The sequence below is a fragment of the Ictalurus punctatus genome, chromosome 18 (assembly GCF_001660625.3).
Source record: "Ictalurus punctatus breed USDA103 chromosome 18, Coco_2.0, whole genome shotgun sequence".
NCBI classification, from domain to species: Eukaryota; Metazoa; Chordata; class Actinopteri; order Siluriformes; family Ictaluridae; genus Ictalurus; species Ictalurus punctatus.
The window spans coordinates 18,558,899-18,580,119 of record NC_030433.2 but is presented as its reverse complement, the minus strand read 5'-3'; the positions used below and the strand labels follow the sequence as shown (position 1 = coordinate 18,580,119).

The 21,221-nt window shown below is 36.8% G+C and overlaps 2 protein-coding genes and 1 pseudogene across 3 annotated transcripts; 1 reads left to right on the top strand and 2 right to left on the bottom strand.

Moving 5' to 3' along the window:
* The first annotated feature begins 917 nt into the window (after positions 1 to 917).
* Positions 918 to 6,024, top strand: LOC108279382 (sialidase-4). 2 transcript variants are annotated; one of them, XM_017493609.3, is made up of 3 exons: positions 918 to 1,069; positions 2,683 to 2,918; positions 3,000 to 6,024. In XM_017493609.3, the coding sequence occupies exons 2-3, from the start codon at positions 2,688 to 2,690 to the stop codon at positions 3,945 to 3,947; spliced, it is 1,179 nt and encodes a 392-aa protein (XP_017349098.1). In that variant the 5' UTR covers positions 918 to 1,069; positions 2,683 to 2,687; the 3' UTR covers positions 3,948 to 6,024. The 2 variants fall into 2 exon arrangements, with proteins under 2 accessions (XP_017349098.1, XP_017349099.1); XM_017493610.3 differs by lacking the exon at positions 918 to 1,069 and adding an exon at positions 1,322 to 2,030.
* Positions 5,680 to 10,865, bottom strand: wdr73 (WD repeat domain 73). The gene is given in 8 exon segments (NM_001329331.1): positions 5,680 to 6,069; positions 6,169 to 6,528; positions 7,244 to 7,405; positions 7,942 to 8,009; positions 8,931 to 9,019; positions 9,128 to 9,213; positions 10,414 to 10,481; positions 10,719 to 10,865. Coding segments are annotated over 8 exon segments (1,143 nt in total). The 5' UTR covers positions 10,772 to 10,865; the 3' UTR covers positions 5,680 to 5,812.
* Positions 10,866 to 13,758: 2,893 nt separating this feature from the next.
* Positions 13,759 to 20,476, bottom strand: LOC108278580 (sodium- and chloride-dependent betaine transporter-like; annotated as a pseudogene).
* Between the last annotated feature and the right edge of the window lie 745 nt (positions 20,477 to 21,221).

Here is a 21,221-nt window from a genome sequence, read left to right as displayed (position 1 = left end):
CAGAACCGAATCCATAACTACGTTAAAGAGAATTATTTACTTGTTACTCGTTCGTTATGAATTACTCTCTCCAAGGTACATACGTAGAAATGTGCAATAAACATGTCCTGTCCTGTCTATGTGCAATATATTGATATACTGATCATATTTATTACACACTACACATACTGCTACATCTAATTTTGATACAAAACTTTTACATTTGATCGGCCTTTTTTTTTTTTTTAACTCTCCTATGTCTATAGAGGACTGTTCATTCATTTATAACTATTTAGTTTATTATATTTTACACTCTTGTTCATGTTCATGTTCACAGTGCAGATTGTGACTCCACATATTCCAGTGTCCCAGTATGTTTTTGCAAGATAAGAGAAACTAGGAGAGAACATTCGTATGATATGGGTAGTCGAGAAGACAAAAGGGTCACCGTATTCTCAAGAGAGAGCGAGAACTCCTATAAACTCATGAGCTAAAGTAAGAGAGCATGCCATATTAATATTTATCACACCCCCCCCCCCCCCCCTTTATCTTCTGATGTATATATATATTTTTGTATGGCACAGCTGTAGCGTACCTATGCCTCACAACATGCATTCCAATGCACATGACACTTTGAGCACATGACAAATAAACATAAAAATGTACAGGAAGTTATAAAGTCAGCATAGATCATTACTGCATATAACAGTGTAATGACACTACAGTCAGAAGTGTAATCATGCAATAAAACTGTAGCACCTTTGAACTGACAGTGGCACAAAGCAAGCTGTTGCTACCATATAAAGTGGCAGGTTATGTAATGAGTGAAGTTGTAAACTTTTGTTGATCACAGAACTTTTTTTTTTTTTTTTTTTTTTCGATAATCCAAAAGCCTATGGGATTAAAAAAATGCATTCCAACATTAACATAACAGGTTTATGGGAAAATCCTATAGGAGTTTCTGTCAAGGGAACCAGTGTGATGATAACTTCCGGGTTCAGGTACAAAATGACGTCATCCCTGCACCACACTATCCAGAGGATTATGAAAATGCAGCTGCTCTAAAAACGGAACCAAAATCCACAACAAGGTAAAGAATCCGTGTATCATCCGTTTTTTTCATATCAAATTAACAACCAAATATCTGAAAATGAAAAAAATGGCTTTTTATTTTATTATTTACGTTTACAAACCAAAAACGAAAAAATGAATAACAATTTGTGTTCCATTCTTTCAATCTCATGCTCAAGTTAAAAATAAGAAATTAGAAAATGTCAGGTTACATATTAACATTTAATTTTTTTCCCGGTTGGCTATGACCCGGAAGTTAATTGTTTCTTCACGTATTGCGCTGGATAAAGGTTTTTATTAATTTTTATTATTATTTTTTTGAAGAACATGGCGAGTTTCGTGCTATTTAAGGGAACCAAACGTGTAACCCTCAGAGAGGACTGCAGAAACATTAACTGCGGTTAAACCAGTCGCTCTTCCTGAAACCAGTTATTAACTGCACGTAATTTTTTTTAGATACTTTTAGACACTTCAGAAAACGGAAAACGAGCGTCCATGAGCTCCTACACAACTAAAGCAATGTAACGTTTTACATAATGATAATTTAAATAAATAAATAACATAACATAAACGCACAGCAATTCACAGTATTGATGAGAATGCCCCTAAGTGTGAATGAGTGTGTCACTGTGTGTGTGTACATGGTGGCCCTGATGGATTTGTGTCCCCTGCAGTGTGTATTCCTGCACTGTGCCCTGTGTCACCGGAATGTGCTCCACTGGAATAAAGTTCGCTTGACGTTGGACGTTCGATATTCGCAGATATGCGGAAATTAAGGGACCGTCTCTAAAGTTACATACGACATTGATATACATTTATATTTATATTTATTTATTTATCAGACGCTTTTATCCAAAGCGACTTACAAATGAGAAAATACAAGCAAAGCGATATATCAAGCAGAGAACAATACAAGTAGTCCTAACATACAAGATCCATTAATTGAGTTCTAGAAGAAGCAAAGTGCACAGAGTAGAGATGTAAGTGCAATTTTTTAAATTTTTTTTTAATGAGTTGGTGAGGTGTTCACGGAAGAGGTGGGTCTTTAGCTGTTTTTTTTGAAGATGGTGAGCGATTCTGATCTCATATAAATGTTCTAACTTCAATAGCATTTGAAGGGAATGACTTCCAGTCATACAACCAACCGTAAAGTGTTCATCTGGGTGTCAGCTATAAAGCACACTTTCTATATTTGTGATATTTATTAAAATAAACTATTAAATCATATATAAAAAATGGCCATGTATTTTATTACTGCATGGGCTCATACACAAAATATACCATAATTTAAAGCTCAATAGCATTTAAAGCTCAAATAGCAGGGAATGACGTACAGTCAGACAACCAACTGTAAAGTGTTCATGTCGGTGTCAGGTATAACGAGCTTTATTATGACTTTGACCAGGAGAAGCGATTACTGAAAGATAGTTGTTAATTGTTTTCTATATTATGTTTTTAGGGCTTAAACTGAAGTGCTGGGACCCTTTTAACAAAAATCAATTAACCATACAAAGCGTAGGGTATATATAATCAGAATATTGATCATTTTACCACAGTATGTATTCGTGAGTTTAAACACAAGATGGTTCAATAATGGAAAAGTTATAACATCTGATTCATTTCTGTTTCCAGGAGAAATGGAAAACAGGACATTGAGAAGCTATTCCCAAGTACTCCAAGGAGAACCACCAAAAACAACCTTGTTCAGAAAAGAAATAAGTGGTATAACATACAGAATCCCAGCTCTAATCTACATTGATGACAGCCAAACCTTTCTTGCTTTTGCTGAGAAAAGAACATCACCATGTGATTATGACGCCACTCTCCTGGTCATGAGGAGGGGAACACGGCAGAATGGGTCCATTCAGGTGATGCTAGTGCAAATACTGATAGATTTACTTTAACTTTCTACTTTCATATGTCATAGATATACAAATGTTTCTTTTCAGTGGTCACCTGTTCAGGAGCTTAGCACAGCTTGCTTGCCAGGACATCGCACCATGAACCCATGTCCAGTCTATGAGAAAGAATCTAAGACTCTCTTTCTGTTCTTTTGCTGTGTGTTGGGTAAGACTACTGAGCACTGCCAGATTTTTACTGGTAAGAACAAGGCTCGGCTGTGTTATGTCACTAGCAAAGACAGTGGACAAACTTGGAGCAGCTCAACAGACTTGACAAAACGTGTTATTGGACATGAGATTGGTAACTGGGCCACATTTGCTGTTGGACCTGGGCATGGCATTCAGATGAAGAGTGGCAGACTCATCATTCCTGCTTATGTCTATTATATTCATTGTCGATGTTTTCCCTTTTGTTTTCCACTATGTGTAACATCTCATGCTTTTGCGTTCTATAGTGATGATTGTGGGACCACGTGGTGCTTTGGAGAAAGAGTAAGTACTGAGTCTGGCGAGTGTGAGATGGCAGAAATTGTAGACCAGGGGTCGAGTGTGCTATACTGCAACGCACGAAGCACTAAAAGTCACAGAGTCGAGGCTTTGAGCGAGAGCAGTGGCGCAGCTTTCGATAGACCTCATTTTGCACAGAAGCTAGTAGAGCCCTGTCATGGTTGCCAAGGTAGTGTGGTGAGCTTTGTTGCACCTGAGGAAAAAGAGAACTGTTTAACACCAAATACAAAGACTTGGCTCCTTTATTCCCATCCAACTGACAGAATGAAGAGAAGGGCTCTTGGGGTGTATTTGAATAAATCTCCTTTTAGTGGCTCTGGTTGGAGCAAACCATGGATCATCCATCACGGCCCCAGTGGATACTCAGATCTGACTCAATACGAGGAGTCCGGTTGCTTTGCTTGCCTCATGGAATGTGGGAAGAAGAGTGAACTTGAAGAAATAGCCTTTGTGGAGTTTTCTCTCTGTGATTTCATGAACAATCAGTAGCTAGGTTTACATGGTTATTAATAATCTTATGAAAAATCAAATACAGTCATGTGGAAAAAATAAGTACACCCTATGGAAATGATATATATTTGAACAAGCAAACATTTGATCCTCTTTGAAACAGTGCCCATTGATAAAGTTGATACACTATCAGATGACATAAAATTGATATTTTGTAGTAATTTTCACAATTTAAATGAACAAAAAACAGATCAGTCACATGGAAAAAGTAAGTACATCCCTACATTTATCACACATTCAAATCCATAAAATTAGAATGAGGTGTTTTAAGATTTGGTGATAACTAGAACCTGCGTAGGGAGTGCAGGTGGAACCGGTTTTATTTATACCCCCCTCATATCTAGTGTCTGGTGTTCCCTTTGATATTGAGGTGTGTGGTGTCATCATGCCAAGATCTAAAGAGTTCTGTAAGAAAAAAGGTTGTGGATGATTGAGTATGGCAAGGGATTTAAAAAGATCTCCAAATTATTTGAAATACATCATTCCACTGTAAGGAAAATCATCTTCAAGTGTTGCAGATTTCAAACAACTGCCAATTTATCCAGGACTGACTGTTCCAGCAAATTCAGCCGAAGAGCATTCCGTCTGATGCCAAAAGAAGTCTCCAAGAACCCCAGAATTTCATCACAGGATCTGCTAGTAAGGCTTGCAACTGTTGGTGTCAAAGTGCATGCTTCTACAATCAGAAAGAGGTTGCTCAAATTTGACCTGTATGGGAGAAGTGCCAGGAAAAAGCCTTTGCAAGACTACAGTGTGACAATGAGCATATAAGCAAAGACCAGGTCTTTTGGAATAAAACGGGGAGTACATGCAAGAAAACCCTCAAACATCTTGGAACTGAAAGAATATTGCAAGAATATTGCAGCAAGCCTGGTGGACAATTATGCAAAGCACATCCAAGAAGTTCTGCTAAAGGGGGCAATACAAGCTTCTGAGGCCACGGTTGTACTTACTTTTTCCACAGAAGAATATCACATTGATATTTCTGTTGAATAAATGATCAATAAAGTGAATTTCCCTTGTAGTTTTATTATTAAGTATATCAACTTCATTAATAGGCACCTTTTCAAATATGATCAAATGTTTGTTTGTCCAAATATGTCAAAAAAGCCAACAGTTTCCATGGGGTGTACTTATTTTTTTCACACAACTGTATACACCTAAATCAGAATAAATTCCTATCACAGTTCATTTTAATTCTATTTGTATAATGCTTTTTAACAACAATTATGGTCACAAAGAGGCTTTACAGAAATTCAAATGTAGATCTAGATCCCTAATGAGCAAGACAGAGGTGACCGGGTTTGTTGAGATGGAAAACTTTGCAAATGTCCTAATGTTAGCTATAGTTACACTCTGGCCATGTCCACATTAATAATACTTGAATACAGGACATCTGAGTTTATTTTGTAACCTGCAGCTTTATATTTATATTGTCAACTGCAAAAAACAACAACAAAACAAATGTGAAATTCATTTATCCTTTTTTTTTTGTTGTATTGGAGCTGGTATGTGTCAGACAAAGAGGAAAACTTACAAAGTGTATAAATGTCCAGAGTCCCCTTCCTAGTCTCAGCATCGGACATTCCACCCAAAGGCCATGATGCATCTGATATCATTTGTACACTTCTCTGGCCACAAGCCTCAGAATCTTAAAGGCTACAGTTTGACTGGCCCTCTGTATTTCCTTCTGCTGGTTGTCAGGCAAAAGTTTGGCAAAACAGCAAGATTTTTATTTATTGAATTAATTTTTTTACTGTTATTCATCAGTGCCAATGATATGCTAAATACATATTTCTTTTTCATCTCATGCAATAAAAAAATTATTACAGAAATGTTTTAATTCAAATTATCTTTTGTAATTTTTCTATACTCTCATTATCTTTATCTACCCAATCCCAAACATGTATAGATCCATCTGAAGCAGCAGATAGCAAGGTTCTTGGTCGCCATGGATGCCACACATGAGTAGTGACCACAAGACTGGCATCAGCCTTTTCTTCACATAAGTCATGACCTCGATGCACAAAAATGGGCTGAGGCATCTGTAAATCGGTGCTCCAGCTTCTTGTGTCAAAGATGTGCACTGATCCATCAAATCCTTCAAATTAAGACAAGTTCAGTCCATGAACAAGATCAGGCCATTTTTTTCAAAATAAAGACCTCAAGTTAAAAGAGAAGATAAAAGAATATAACGTACCTGACACAGCGAGATGGTTATCCAGAGCAGGAGCCCATGTGACCGTCAGAAACTCATTGCTGGGATCATTTTGCTGCAGATTAAGCCGAGCTTGTCTGATTGGAGTGCTCGGATTTCGGAGATCAGACACGATAACCTGACCAGAGGAGGAAAGTCTTGCTACAGTACACATGGCAGGGTCACACTGTGTCCTCAATCCAAAAGCCCAATGTGAGCCAGTCGTACTCTCCAAGAGAGCATAATGATTGATCTTTGGATCTCTTGAGTCTCCAACATACAGAGTGCCATTAGTTGCGCAGATGGCAAATGTATTGGCATTCAGAAACTGCAGACCACTCACTACATCCAATGAGTCTGTTTCTATGAACAACAAAATAGAATTTCAGTTCAGAACAAAATTTGTAAAATGTGCACTTGCATAAAATTCAATGCTTACAATGATATGGATATGCAACTATTATGAGTGAATAGTGGCAAAAGTTACCTTTTGATGCTTAAACAATTAATGAATGATATTGGCTGTAAATTAAACAATTGAAATGATTGGTTTGTTTGGTAGTGATGCTCAATGTTACCACTTTTGACACTTTTTGAACAGATGTGACCTCTCATTTGAATTTGATGTGGGGAATAAACACAAACTTCTGTCCATTTGTCTTTAATCATTTTATTTTCCTCACTTTTTTTCTATCATCAGTTCACTAATCAGACCACAAAGGTCAAAACATTTCTGAAAACTCTCCCCTTTCTGACCTTATGTCTCTAGACCTATAGTTAGTCTCTGGTCTAGTGAGCTGCCTTCAGCTAGATAATTCATATAAATGCATGTGCTTGGATAAGCTGATACAGAACCCAAGCTGGTTCATATTTAGAAAACTGGACTTGCTGAAATTAAGCCATTTTTATAGGTTTATTGGCTCTGCTGTGGTATTTTATTTTATTTAGTAAGTGCTTGGTTCAGCCCGCTGATATACTTTGCTGGGTCTCCATCCAGACTTTGGTCTGCCTGTTGACGACCAATGGTTTAGACAGAAAGTGAAAGAAAAATAAAACAGAAGACACACTTCATCATTACCTACTGCATAAAGCATTCTCCCTGAGGCTACATCAGTCTGCTGAACGTCACATATTGTAGAGCCGTGAAGAACAGACGGATCCTCGGTGAAACCAGAGGCAAGTTTTCTGCCCGTGGCTGATGTGTGACTGCAGTATATAACTCCTGTCCTCTTGATAATATCTGGATGCCAAAGGTGACAAAGTTTAAGCATGATCTGCCAAAAATACAGTTGGCTCCAGATTTAATCATTGTCATTGGTGATGACAGGTTTAAAAAAAAAAAAAAAAAAAAAGTTTATCTAAGTGATTTTGTAGTTAATTAGCTGAATTTAACATTCAATTTAACTAGCCTCTATAATAAAAACAGTCATCTTTACCAAGGGTGCCAATTCTGAAGATTCTAAAAGTGCACTACACTACTATATATACATACATACACATATACATACACACACACACACACATATACACATACATATATATATATATATATATATATATATATATATATATATATATATATATATATATATATATATATATATACACACACACACACACACACACACATACATACATATACATATACATATATATATATATATATATATATATATATATATATATATATATATATATACATACATACATACATACACACACTGTATATATTTTTTAACGCCAAATTAAGTGCTGAAATAATCTGAATAGAGATACCACTATTATCTTCTCCAATGTCCCAAACCTGGAGATTGGAATTATGGCGCCCGCTAGTCACCACACATCTGTAAATAAAAGATCACAGTTAAATGGTGATGCTTATTTCTGATTATAATAGGGAAACGTACAATCATAATTATATCACTATTCAGGTGATTTGTGCATTTTTATATACTAGCAGGGGGATGGGGGACATAACATTTTTATATAATTCTTTTACAGATCAGTTGCCTAATGTCCAGAAGGCTGACATTTTCCCTGTTGCTCTACTTCCAAAAAAAGTAAAGCTAAAAAAAATCACTACTTTTAATCACTACTTTTCATTGTCATTTACAACATTTGTAATGTTTTAGATTTAATACTTCACTATAGACCTGTTTAATATTTGGCCTTTTTCTCTGTTTCCCACAGAAAAACAAAAGTGATATGCCTAAATTTTTTTCTGTGCCATCCTTAAATATAGTTAACTCTAGGGGTGTAATGTAATGACATGATCTGTAACTGTACCTGTTTATTATTTATATTTATAATATCTGTATCTCTAAGCCTACAACTCTGGCCCTGGAAACACTGAAAAATAAAAACAAGCAGAACTCGACACCAACAGTGTCATCGGAGATATCTTGACATTGTTTGGATCAATTCCAAAATCTAATCAGTTCATCTGCTGGTTACAATGATATTTCTGTGTAAATCCAACAAACATTCATTCATTTTTTCTTGAGATATTGCGCTAGCTACGATGATGGATGGATACACGGACGGACTTGGTGATGGAAGCATAAAAAGTTCTAGTTTTCTGTTGTGTTATACAGTATGCTTCAATGTGGAATTCCGGTCCTGATCTACAAAATTTCTGCACAACCCTCTGTATTGTCTGCCCACTATTCCAGCAAAATGTATTAGCATATCAGTTTAAAAAGTTTAAATGATAAGGCATTAGCAAGATTCTATTTAAAGGTGAACAAGCTATGCTGTAAGCCTACCGTTTACCAAAGATGTGTCTCAGGCACTCAACTGGCTCATCACTGAATCCGCCATGCTGCACTTTAAAGTCCCGCTCTGGACAGAGGCCCTTTTCACATTTAAGAAGAAAATTATACTGGGTTGAGCCTTGGTATTGGGTTTGTAGTTTTAATAACAGAGGTAATGCACATAAAAATTTGTCCAGTTATTGACTCACCTGATTCCCCATTGCATACAACTTCAAAGGCAACAGTAGCTCTAAAATTTCATTCTTCCCTGATGAGTAGTCTGCAACACATATACCTGCAACAGAAAAAGCATCCATGAAAGTTCATTCCAACACTCCTCCACCAAACATATATAGTGTATGCTTAGTCCTCTATTATACCACAACACTGTTGAATATGCAAATCTGACTGCTCAGAAAATGTTAGAAGTACTGCAGCTGCACTACAAATATTAATGTGCAGCTGCTAATAGCTCTAATATGTTCTTGTTTCTATAGTAACACTTTACACAGGGATTTGTATGTTGGATACTCCACATAACTGACTAAAAAAAGCGTGTAATTCTCGATATGGTGAAGTTTTCTGTTAAGAGACAATTGACATGTATGCCGTTCATTAAATAAAAACATTTAATCTTTGAGCAATTGCTGTAGTATAAGAATAAATGTAGTATAAAGGAATAAAATAGAACACTCTGCTCTATGTTGTTCACGCAGGACAATAATCATCTTTGGGGTAGTAACAGCAACTCCGCTTCATCAGAACACGCAACCACTGATCGTTTTCCTATAAAAGCATGTTATAAAGTGTTTTACCACTATTTTTATTCCTTATTATTATTATTATTATTATTATGTGAAATTATTCCATATGAAATTTATGTACAAACTGGATATGATCAGGATTACAAATATTTTACAGTTAATGCTAAAACGATGCTGTAAAGAAAAAACAACAGAAATCCTCATAGAATTTGTAAAGGTTTTAATAGTTATAATGGGAACTGTATTGGTTTTAATGGTTAGCTGATGGTTTATGGCATTTGTAGTGGAAATCGAGAGAATAGTGCTTTTAGATTCCTGGTACTGGAATCAAGAGAATGGTGACTCTAGTCTATTAAACTACAGTGCCCTCCACTAATATTGGCACCCCTGGTAAATATGTGCAAAGAAGGCTGTGACAAATTGTCTTTATTGTTTAATATTTTGATCTTTTGCTGAAAAAAAAAAATCACAACGATACTCTGCTCTCATGGATATCACACAGGTTTTTCCAAAAAAATAAAAATCTTTGTTGAATATAGGTGTGCAACAATTATTGGCACCCTTTTAGTCAATACTTTGTACTATCTCCCTTTGTGCTGAGATAACAGCTCTGAGTCTAGTCGGAGTTTAACAATAAAGACAATTTTTCACAGCCTTCTTTGCTCATATTTACCAAGGGTCCCAATATTAGTGGAGGGGACTGTAACTTTACATAACCGGCAATACTTTACTTTTTTCTCCAGTCCACTCAATTGTTTTCGTTGGATGTTCGAGCTGAAATTCATGCAGGTCTTTATAGCTGCAAGAGAGACAACAGACATAATGACAACATCAGAGGTGCACTCATCAATCCAGTGCTCTGAAACTATCTCTCTGGCTCATCTTTACAAGCCCCAGGAATCTCATTAGGTTGATATCAAAATAATTCAGTACATTATCAAGCATCGTATTTAACTCAAGACACCTGATACTAACTTCATGATTATTTTACTAATTTATGCAAAGTTTTGAAAAAATAAAAATCTTGATGACTTACAGGGTTAATGACTCCATAAACCAGTCTTCGGCTTCATCAGATGACATATCCATGTTATTATCAAGAGATTTATACTTTTTCTGCTGAATCTTAAATATATAATTCTCTCACACTCCCTCTATCTTTCTAAATAAACAACAAAAAAACAATAATAAACAAGTTGATACAATACTGCAGTATAGTGAATATAACTCAACCACAGATTGAATTCCAAATGGTTCCCTATATGATGTGAAGTGCACTATATAAGGTGTGTATACGCTATTATTGTATACCCTACATAGTGCACTTAGTGAATTTATTATAGATAGAATAAAGCGGAATGTGGAGTGAAATGAAGGCTGAGTTCCGGAGGTTCTTCTTCGTTGCTTAAAACTTTCACGCGCTTTTCCGCTCACGGTGCTGTATACTGCCACCTGCTGCACACATAAACACTCTGCAGGCTTTTTGAATAAATACAGTCTGATGTTTTGCTTCATGTGGATTTACAACAGTGGTTCTCAAAGTTCTTCAACGTGAGCCCCGCCTTGTGCAGGGTGCATCCCATTGTGACCCCCTAGAGTCTTAAAATTTTCGCAGTTTTTTTTTTTCACGCGTGTGTATTAACTTTCTCAGTTAAGAGACTACGTCCTCTATCTAAATACGTATCCATTTTAAACAGTCTTAGGTTTTATCAGCGTGTAGCTAACAGTACACTAGTATATCAAAGGATGTCGTTGTTTGGTCTTTGTCTTAGTGTACTGTGTAGAATTGATTTAATTTATTAATATTTCTCATTCTTATGTACTTCATAGTTCAAAGCTTGACAATCCCGACTTACATACAGGTAAAATTAATAATAATAATAATAAAATGTTCTAGAATTTCTATGCGGCCCCCCTGGCGCCATCTGGCGACCCCCAGGGGGCCACGGCCCCCAGTTTGAGAATCACTGGTTTACAAAGGCAGACGTCCAAACAGGTTGGTGCTCTCACTTGCTGAATAAAACACTAAAAGCTGAATAATTCACAGGCCATCAAGGGTGCATGTGTTGTACCATTAAAAGTCCTCTGTGCCTGTCATTTTCTTGTTTTATTGCAAATAATTGGAATTTATTAATTACACAGGTAGATGTTGACCTGCTATGGCATAACTGCCTGTCGCACATACTCATCACCCATAGGATTACCCCGCCTTTCCTTCAGCCTTGCCAACATGCATAACATAACCAAAAACATACAGGGCTCCTCAGTGAATAATGCTGTAGCGAGCCCCACTGGCACCATTAATGAATGCTCAGTGCCAGGGGAGTTAGCTGGACTGTTATTCATCCTGGGCTGAGCCCAGATTCTTCTTCATCAAAAAACTTTTAAAACATACTTCAAAATAAACTGTTTCCATACATTGTTTTCATGCATGTGAGGGCTAATTGCTTAAAAATGTGAAATGTGTAAAAATGAAAATTGTACAAAAAGTTTGATTTATCATAAAACTTGCCTCAGGTGTTTGTAAAACTACCAGACCGATGAAATATAAAACTTTTTGGCTATCTAACAAAATACCAGTCTAGTTTGGTGTCGCTAGCCAAAAGGGGGCACAACTAAGATAACATTGTATACAGTGCCATGCAAAGTACAGTACGTAAGCTGTCCTTATGCTCTGCTCATATCATGTTCATGTCACTTGGAACTCATAGACATTTACATAATATTTTACATTTACACGCTAATGAAGCCCTTGATTAGTTACATCAGGTGTGCTTGAGACAACACTTGTTTTGCATAATTGTGCTGTTGTGAGGGATTCTATTCAGAAAATTATTGAATAATTTTGAGACTGGAGAAATCATTATAAGTTGCATTTTCAGTTGAATTTGGGGAAACCACTTGAAGCATTCGTAGTGTTGAACTATTTCAGTTGCTTTCGTTTGATTTGTTCATTGCAAACAGCTGAAAGTCTGTAAATTTTGACAATAAACCCTATTTTACAATGGGGGTTGAATAATTTTGATTGCAACTGTAGATGTTGTCGTCCACTAGGGGACTAGGGACCGTCTCAGCCTTGTGCTCCTCACGGGACTTAAAGTGTTCGATAAACTTGTAACAGTACAGAGACACTGCTCTGAGAGTCTAATCGTTTAGTTTAGAGTCTTAATCTAAACACTGCTGTTAGTCTTTAGACCTATGTCACAAAATTTGATGTTGACCCAGACTAGTAAAAAGTAATCATTTACAAATGGATTGCATTTTACAGCCGTTCAGTAATTTTCTGTTGGACCTCTCCATTGCCAAATCCACTGCCTCAGCAGACTCAAAGTGGACACAGCCATACCCTTTTGACCCCTTCTTATCACCTACAACCTTCAGGAGAGACATGTCATGTCAAAACACAGAATTAATATCAAACAGAGCTAATACAGGAATTAGCTAAAAATCATTACTCATGCTACACAGATGCTATTCAGATCCAAACAGTTCAAAGCCTTGCATGACAGGATCTTTCCAGAGCTGAGGAAGGTGTCAAAAAGGGCCATGCTATCAATTGACTTGAGCTATCAGTATAGAAAAACAGATTTTTATCCTATCTATACACAAAAAATTGAACAGCCCAGCTGCAATAATTGCCACAATACTTTCACTGACTTGTTCTGTGGATATGAACTGCTTCAACAGTCTGAGGCCTTGCATATTAATTGGCCACCAGGCTTTCTATTATTATTATTATTATTATTATTATTATTATTATTATTGTTGTTGTGGTTGTTGTTGTTGTTGTTGTTGTTGTTGCTGTTGTTGTTGTTGTGTTACAATCATCATCACAATCTCGGCATGATGATTGTACATTATGAGCAGCACTTGATTTCCCCTCTGCCTTGCTTATAGGTATTTGCAAATCAATCTCTTCCATTTGAAGACCTTCTCTACTACCTTATCCACAGTCTCATTCCCTTCCTCACTCACATATGCTGGAACACACAAAAAACCAACACACACCTAAACAGAAGCTGATATATTTCCTGTACTATAATTTTCCAGATTTGCAGACAGATTCTGATTACTGCAGCTAAAGGGATCTGATCTGAGGAATCTGAGCAAATATCCAGTTGTGTTAGCAAAAGTAATACGACAATTACTTCTACTCTAAACACTGATCAATTGTCTGATCATCTTTTTCAGGTGAAGACTCGTAAGTTGGATTTGTAAGAATCCGTAGTATCATTGTGTTAAATGATGCTCTCCATCTTTTTCATTTATACATTATCTTGACTATTTACATTTGTCTCTGAATCAAATTTCAACCAAAATTAAAATTATTAAAATGCCTTAAAGACAAAGAAAAAAATATAATTAATCTATTGTGAACAATCCACTGTCAAATGTAAAACTGTTTAAAATGTTTATGTTTTTACAAGCCTGTGATAAATATGCGTATCACACTTTGTGTGGCAGGAATGACAGTCACATCAGTTCCTTGTGTTAAACATGTTATTTAATCATCCTGCGTCCCAGTTGTGTACTAATATATTACTTTGCGCTTCATAATGTGCCACATATTCTCAATTGGAGACAGGTCAGGACTGCAGGCAGGCCATGCTAGCACCCACACGCTCTGTGGGTGCTCGCACATTATGGTTAGGGCTACCTCCTGTGCCACCATGCCACCCTAATAAACTTTTGACTAACTGTATTTTATATGCAATATATTTTATATATAAGGATAAAATATATTTTTTTAATTGGAATGGAGCCTTTAATGAATGTGTGGTCATCAAATTTCTCCCATTAGTGTGTTACTGATCTGCAGCTGTGCTCTTTCCTTTCGGGTCAGAGGAAGCTTGTCATCTGGAGTACACAGACTTTTAAAACGCTGGTTAGAAAGAGAAGCAACAAATCATACATTTTATTTTATGCTTGTTATGCAACCAATAAGTTAAAACACACACACACACACACACACACACACACACACACACACACACACACACACACACACACACACACACACACACAGATAAACTGTAAATGGTGAAATATCTAACTACTTATCTTGCCTCACCTGTTTCAGAGTCCCTGAGTGGGTGTATAACTTCACCAAACCCCATGTAATAACCAGCACCGGGGAAAATAAAGCCATGAGCCATCCAAGGACACAAGTCCAGGTCGGATATACATAAACATTGTTATACGTGAGTGGTTGATACTTCACAATGCACAAAATGAACGCTCCCTAAAGGCAATACATTTTTTTTAGAAAGCAAGAGAAAGTGAATGATTATTGTGTAGATAAGGAGAAGAAAGAAAAATATTTATAAACTACAGAGGTCTTGACAATATACCCTTGGCATATGTTAGGATGAATAACTTACAAGGCACATCAATGGTGTAAAATAACGCCAGCAGTATTTGAAAAATGCACTGGGTCGCTTATCACACATGTCCTCAATTACATCAAACATGCGATCAGCTCCTGATTTGAGTGATGCTCAGAAAGAGAGATAGTATTTACTATATTACAATCATATCTGCTAGGCAAATGGTTGTATGAAAACAAACACCAACACATACCAAAAATCCATCCAATTACTAGAGTTTCAATCAGACATATGAAGAAGTAGCAAGCACCATTAAATCCATAATAATCAATTAGCTGGAAAATGTAGATCCCTCCCTGTGGAGAAAAAAAACAGAGAAGTTGATGGATTTTCAATATGGATTTTCAATTCTTTCGTTAACACTTTATCTGAATGGTACATACATAGGGCATTTTTTAACATTTGTTACTTATAGCTATTGCATGACTCTTATATACACCAATGCTAGAGAATCTTTGAAAGGAGTGTCAAAACCGGAGAGGTGAGATTTAAGCTTTTATGTCTTTACATGAAAGACATAATAATAACTTCTCAGATAAATAATAATAATAATAATCAAATAAACAAACAATCAGTAGTAAGTGAAGTGTCCTCTCTCTTCTCTCTGTAAAAAAAGCATACTACATACATCTAAATTTTGTATGGAAATTATATTGAATGTAGCTCATTTGCGGCTATGCAAATTCTATGCTAAGCCACAGTCACATCACCATCATCACATGAACCAGTTGTCACATATGCGCCACTACCAAGACAAACACCATTTGGCAAGAATACTCACCTCATTCGAGTTCCCTGAACTTGTAACCCAGACTGTCATTGAATCTTTACAAGTAACACTCCAACATTTCATTAGTGATTCTAGCAGCACTCATAATATTTCACTAGTTATCTCTAGTGGCACACAACTGCAGGCAATGATTCAGACTAGGAAGAAAAAAATCTACAAACAATGCTAGGTGAGTGAAAATAAAAGCACATACAGTGAGGGAAAAAGTATTTGATCCCCTGCTGATTTTGTACGTTTGCCCACTGACAAAGAAATGATCAGTCTATAATTTTAATGGTAGATTTATTTGAACAGTGAGAGACAGAATAACAACAAGAAAATCCAGAAAAACGCATGTCAAAAATTTTATAAATTGATTTGCATTTTTATCAGGGAAATAAGTATTTGACCCCCTCTCAATCAGAAAGATTTCTGGCTCCCAGGTGTCTTTTATACAGGTAACGAGCTGAGATTAGGAGCACACTCTTAAAGGGAGTGCTCCTAATCTCAGCTTGTTACCTGTATAAAAGACACCTGTCCACAGAAGCAATCAATCAATCAGATTCCAAACTCTCCACCATGGCCAAGACCAAAGAGCTCTCCAAGGATGTCAGGGACAAGATTGTAGACCTACACAAGTCTGGAATGGCCTACAAGACCATTGCCAAGCAGCTTGGTGAGAAGGTGACAAGAGTTGGTGCGATTATTCGCAAATGGAAGAAACACAATAGAACTGTCAATCTCCCTCGGCCTGGGGCTCCATGCAAGATCTCACCTCGTGGAGTTGCAATGATCATGAGAACAGTGAGGAATCAGCCCAAAACTACACGGGAGGATCTTGTCAATGATCTCAAGGCAGCTGGGACCATAGTCACCAAGAAAACAATTGGTAACACACTACGCCGTGAAGGACTGAAATCCTGCAGCGCCCGCAAGGTCCGCTGGTCAAGAAAGCACATATACATGCCCGTCTGAAGTTTGCCAATGAACATCTGAATGATTCAGAGGACAACTGGGTGAAAGTGTTGTGGTCAGATGAGACCAAAATGGAGCTCTTTGGCATCAACTCAACTCGCCGTGTTTGGAGGAGGAGGAATTCTGCCTATGACCCCAAGAACACCATCCCCACCGTCAAACATGGAGGTGGAAACATTATGCTTTGGGGGTGTTTTTCTGCTAAGGGCACAGGACAACTTCACTGCATCAAAGGGACGATTGACGGGGCCATGTACCATCAAATCTTGGGTGAGAACCTCCTTCCCTCAGCCAGGGCATTGAAAATGGGTCGTGGATGGGTATTCCAGCATGACAATGACCCAAAACACACGGCCAAGGCAACAAAGGAGTGGCTCAAGAAGAAGCTCATTAAGGTCCTGGAGTGGCCTAGCCAGTCTCCAGACCTTAATCCCATAGAAAATCTGTGGAGGGAGCTGAAGGTTCGAGTTGCCAGATGTCAGCCTCGAAACCTTAAAGACTTGGAGAAGATCTGCAAAGAGGAGTGGGACAAAATCCCTCCTGAGATGTGTGCAAACCTGGTGGCCAACTACAAGAAACATCTGACCTCTGCGATTGCCAACAAGGGTTTTGCCACCAAGTATTATAAGTCATGTTTTGCAGAGGGGTCAAATACATATTTCCCTCATTAAAATGCAAATCAATTTATAACCATTAAAATGATAGACTGATCATTTCTTTGTCAGTGGGCAAACGTACAAAATCAGCAGGGGATCAAATACTTTTTTCCCTCACTGTACCTAATGTGTTGAATATAGTCACAGCAGTAATGCTTAATTTTATACACTGTACATTTACTGGCCACTTTATTAGACACACCTACCTTTTTAGACTACATAGTAGATTTAAAAATGTAGTACTGTAGCTATTTTTCTATTACTGTGGGTTTGTATATTTGGGATGACATTATGTGTTATTACCTGCATTGTTAAAAGAATCTGAAAGCAGAAGCAAGCAATGCAGAAAAATAACAGGACAAGTTCTCTCCTGTAGGGCCTCCGCAGCACAGTCGGGAATATGTCTATTATCGAGGTAATAGGCACCTCAATTCCAACAAACTATGCAGATAGAAAATATTCATTGTTGTTTTCACACTCTAATGCAAATGGGTAAAAGTTAAAAGCTGAAAAGTCCAACAGCATCCTCCATTACCTGTGTATCCAAGCCCAATAAGATCAACATGATAAAAAAGCACGCTGACCACAGTTGTGGCAGAGGCATCATGGCTACTGCCTGAGGGTAGGTTATAAATGCCAGACCTGGACCTTTAAAAGAAAGTAACTACAATCAATTACATGTGATTTTGTGATTGTAATATTGTTATGTTTTGTTCAGGTACATAGTTATTGCGATTTTAGAAAGTCTATGTTTACATGTTAAAACCACCTGGTAGTGCGACATCTTCAATATCAGCACCCAACTTCTCTGCCATGAAGCCAAGAACAGAAAAGACCACAAATCCAGCAACAAAACTAGTACAGCTGTTGAGCACACACAGCCAAATGCCATCTCTACAAGAAAATACAATCAGGAGTCTAATACAGCATAAAAGTGACAAGCTTTGCCGTTATTACATCTCCTTCTTAGGGGCTCACCTATAGCAGTTGTTTTTGTAAGGACTGTAACTTGCAAGAACATTTAGGGTACCAGCTCCCAGACTGTAGGAGAAGAATATTTGAGTTCCTGCATCAATCCAAACCTGTGTGACATTCAGTAAAAAAAAAAAAAAAAAGAACAATTTTTTTTTTTTTTTTTTAGATATTTTAATGCACATGTGACGAATTTGGTCATTTACTCTCTTGTCTCTAACTACTGGCAAATAACTTGAAAGTAATAAATTCACTACCTGTGGGTCTGTGAGGCGTGAGGGTTGTGGATACAGGTAATACTTGATACCATGCAGTGCACCAGGTAAAGTTAGACCTCTTAACAGCAGCACTAACAGCATTACATATGGAAAGATGGCTGTAAAATATACTGCCTGAGGGAAAAAAGACAAAACATATCATTAAAATCACATATTACAATTAGTTTAATACTTCTAATACAATCTTTACCTTCCAATTGCAATGCACAAGTTGACAAGCAGTAAAGTGTTTGTAGATTTCTATACATTTCCACAAAATTCTGTGTATTTGAAAACTACTAGGGCAAATATAAACAAATCAATCTGACAAGACCTTTCCAGTTGACTTGACCCCTTTCCAGATGCAGAAGTAACAGGTCACCCAACTAGCAAGTAAACAGAGTAAAATCTCCCAGTTCACTTTACCCAGTGTCTCAATACCTGGAGACACAGTTAGCACGCGTCCCCTGGTGGTCAGCAGATGAAAGGTTAGTGAAGTAGGTAAAAATATAATAGTAATTACATTATTTTTAAAATGGTACTTCTATGTACATACTCCCAAAATTCGATGACAGCAGAAATACTGAAATATCCTTGAGTCCTGTTGGCAGTCATATTGTTTTTTTTTTATATGAGCTCTACACAATTGCCTATAGAGAGAAACATAACATAACAGGTGGCAATGCACAGAGTACAGTACATAATTATATAAAGTGTCAATCTGAATGATAATGTGATTCACTCTCCTTTTGCTATCAACTAGGAGGTATACAAGGTTTATTCTGATGCTCATTTATGTTAAATGTGTCTTGATAGAAATTACATTTTATATATATACACACACACACACACACACACAAATGTATGTATGTATGTATGTATGTATGTATGTATCTATCTATCTATCTATCTATATATATATATATATATATATATATATATATATATATATATATATATATATATATATATATATATATATATATATATATATATATATATATATATATATATGCAATCTATAAATTATTGAGTATTTACTGTACTGTTTACTGTACCTGTGTTCCAGAGATTACCACAACTACTCCACGGTAACTGGGAGTTAAAAGACGCAATGAGATAGAAAAGAGCCCAAGCCATGATGATATTGTAGCTAAGGCAGAAGTACAATGCAAATACACATCTTCCATGACCAGAACCTAAAATGAATAGGTAACATTAAATTTGTAGTACAGAATTCAAATTTCATTAAACTGAAATGAATAAAATTTTGCTTATTGAACCTGTCTGGCTCATTCTGTTTTGTAATATTATTTCCATTAAAATAATGAATTTACCTGTATTTTTGCAGTATCAGTGCATACATACAATATATTAATTACCTCCTGCTAATGGACAGAGCATTCCCCAAGACGTTGCCGCACTCTGTTTCGTGTATTGGCCGATACAAATATTCAGGACAAAGAGTGGCACACCACATGTTACAGCAAACAGCATGTAAGGTATCAGGAATGCACCTAGACAATCAAGTCACACAAACAAAGCATGACTCAAGAACAATTCTCTCTAAAATTCTTCACAGGAGATGGTTGCTGATGTTTCATTCTTTACCTCCTCCATTTTTGAAACACAAGTATGGGAATCGCCAGACGTTGCCCAGACCAATAATATTTCCTGCTACAACTAATAGAAACTCCACTTTGTTGCTCCATTGACCACGTTCACTTATATCTTCATCTGTAGCTGTCCTTTGCTCTGCTTCTCCCATTTTTGAATTTGTTTTCATGTGAACTGTCTCAGTATCATATATTTTACTAGATAACATTTGCATTGTTCAAATTATAATATAATTAAATACACTTGGCAAGCTAAAGTTAATTTGCATTCAACTATTGAACAGAATCTTCTCACAGAATGTTGGCTGTGGATGCCACTTTTTTCTCCAGGACCAGTGACCCTAATTATTTGAACACCTCAATCATTTTTATTTGGACTCCAACAATGTGGCCAATGTTCTTCACGCCATCAGTTGTCTGCACCGACACCTGCAATGTTGTAGATGATTGTGGCATCAGCAAATATGGCACTGGTCTCAGCGAATATGGCACTGTCAGCAGTAAATATCAGATCATTTGCATACTGATTTTCATCACACTGAACATTGTACAGAGTATTCCTTAGAGGACGTGGGTGACTTTTTGGCACATTGCTACATTTTCAATGATTTCCATAATGTTTTCCAGTGCACACAACTGTAAGTTTCCCTGAACTCAATGAAAACAATGAATTCTTTCTTCCATGTTTTGCGTTGGTCCACCTGTTCATCATGGATTGTCTGTTCTCTATGTTTTTGCAGATTAGATTAATTTGACTTTCATGAAATCTTTGTTGACAAGTTAGAGCAGGCTGATGCCTAAGCTGTCACCTTTCTTCAGGATGGGCACTATTATGGCTCATTTCCATGTTGCCACAGTTTGTCCAGAGTGTAATTTTAGTTTCAGACATGCAGAATGCAGCTGCAGG

Bases quoted from the DNA above. Each gene is read 5' to 3' on its own strand.
- LOC108279382 (XM_017493609.3), top strand. From the start codon at position 2,688: ATGGAAAACAGGACATTGAGAAGCTATTCCCAAGTACTCCAAGGAGAA. The intron at 2,919-2,999 runs GTGATGCTAGTG...GTTTCTTTTCAG, and splicing joins GGCAGAATGGGTCCATTCAG to TGGTCACCTGTTCAGGAGCT.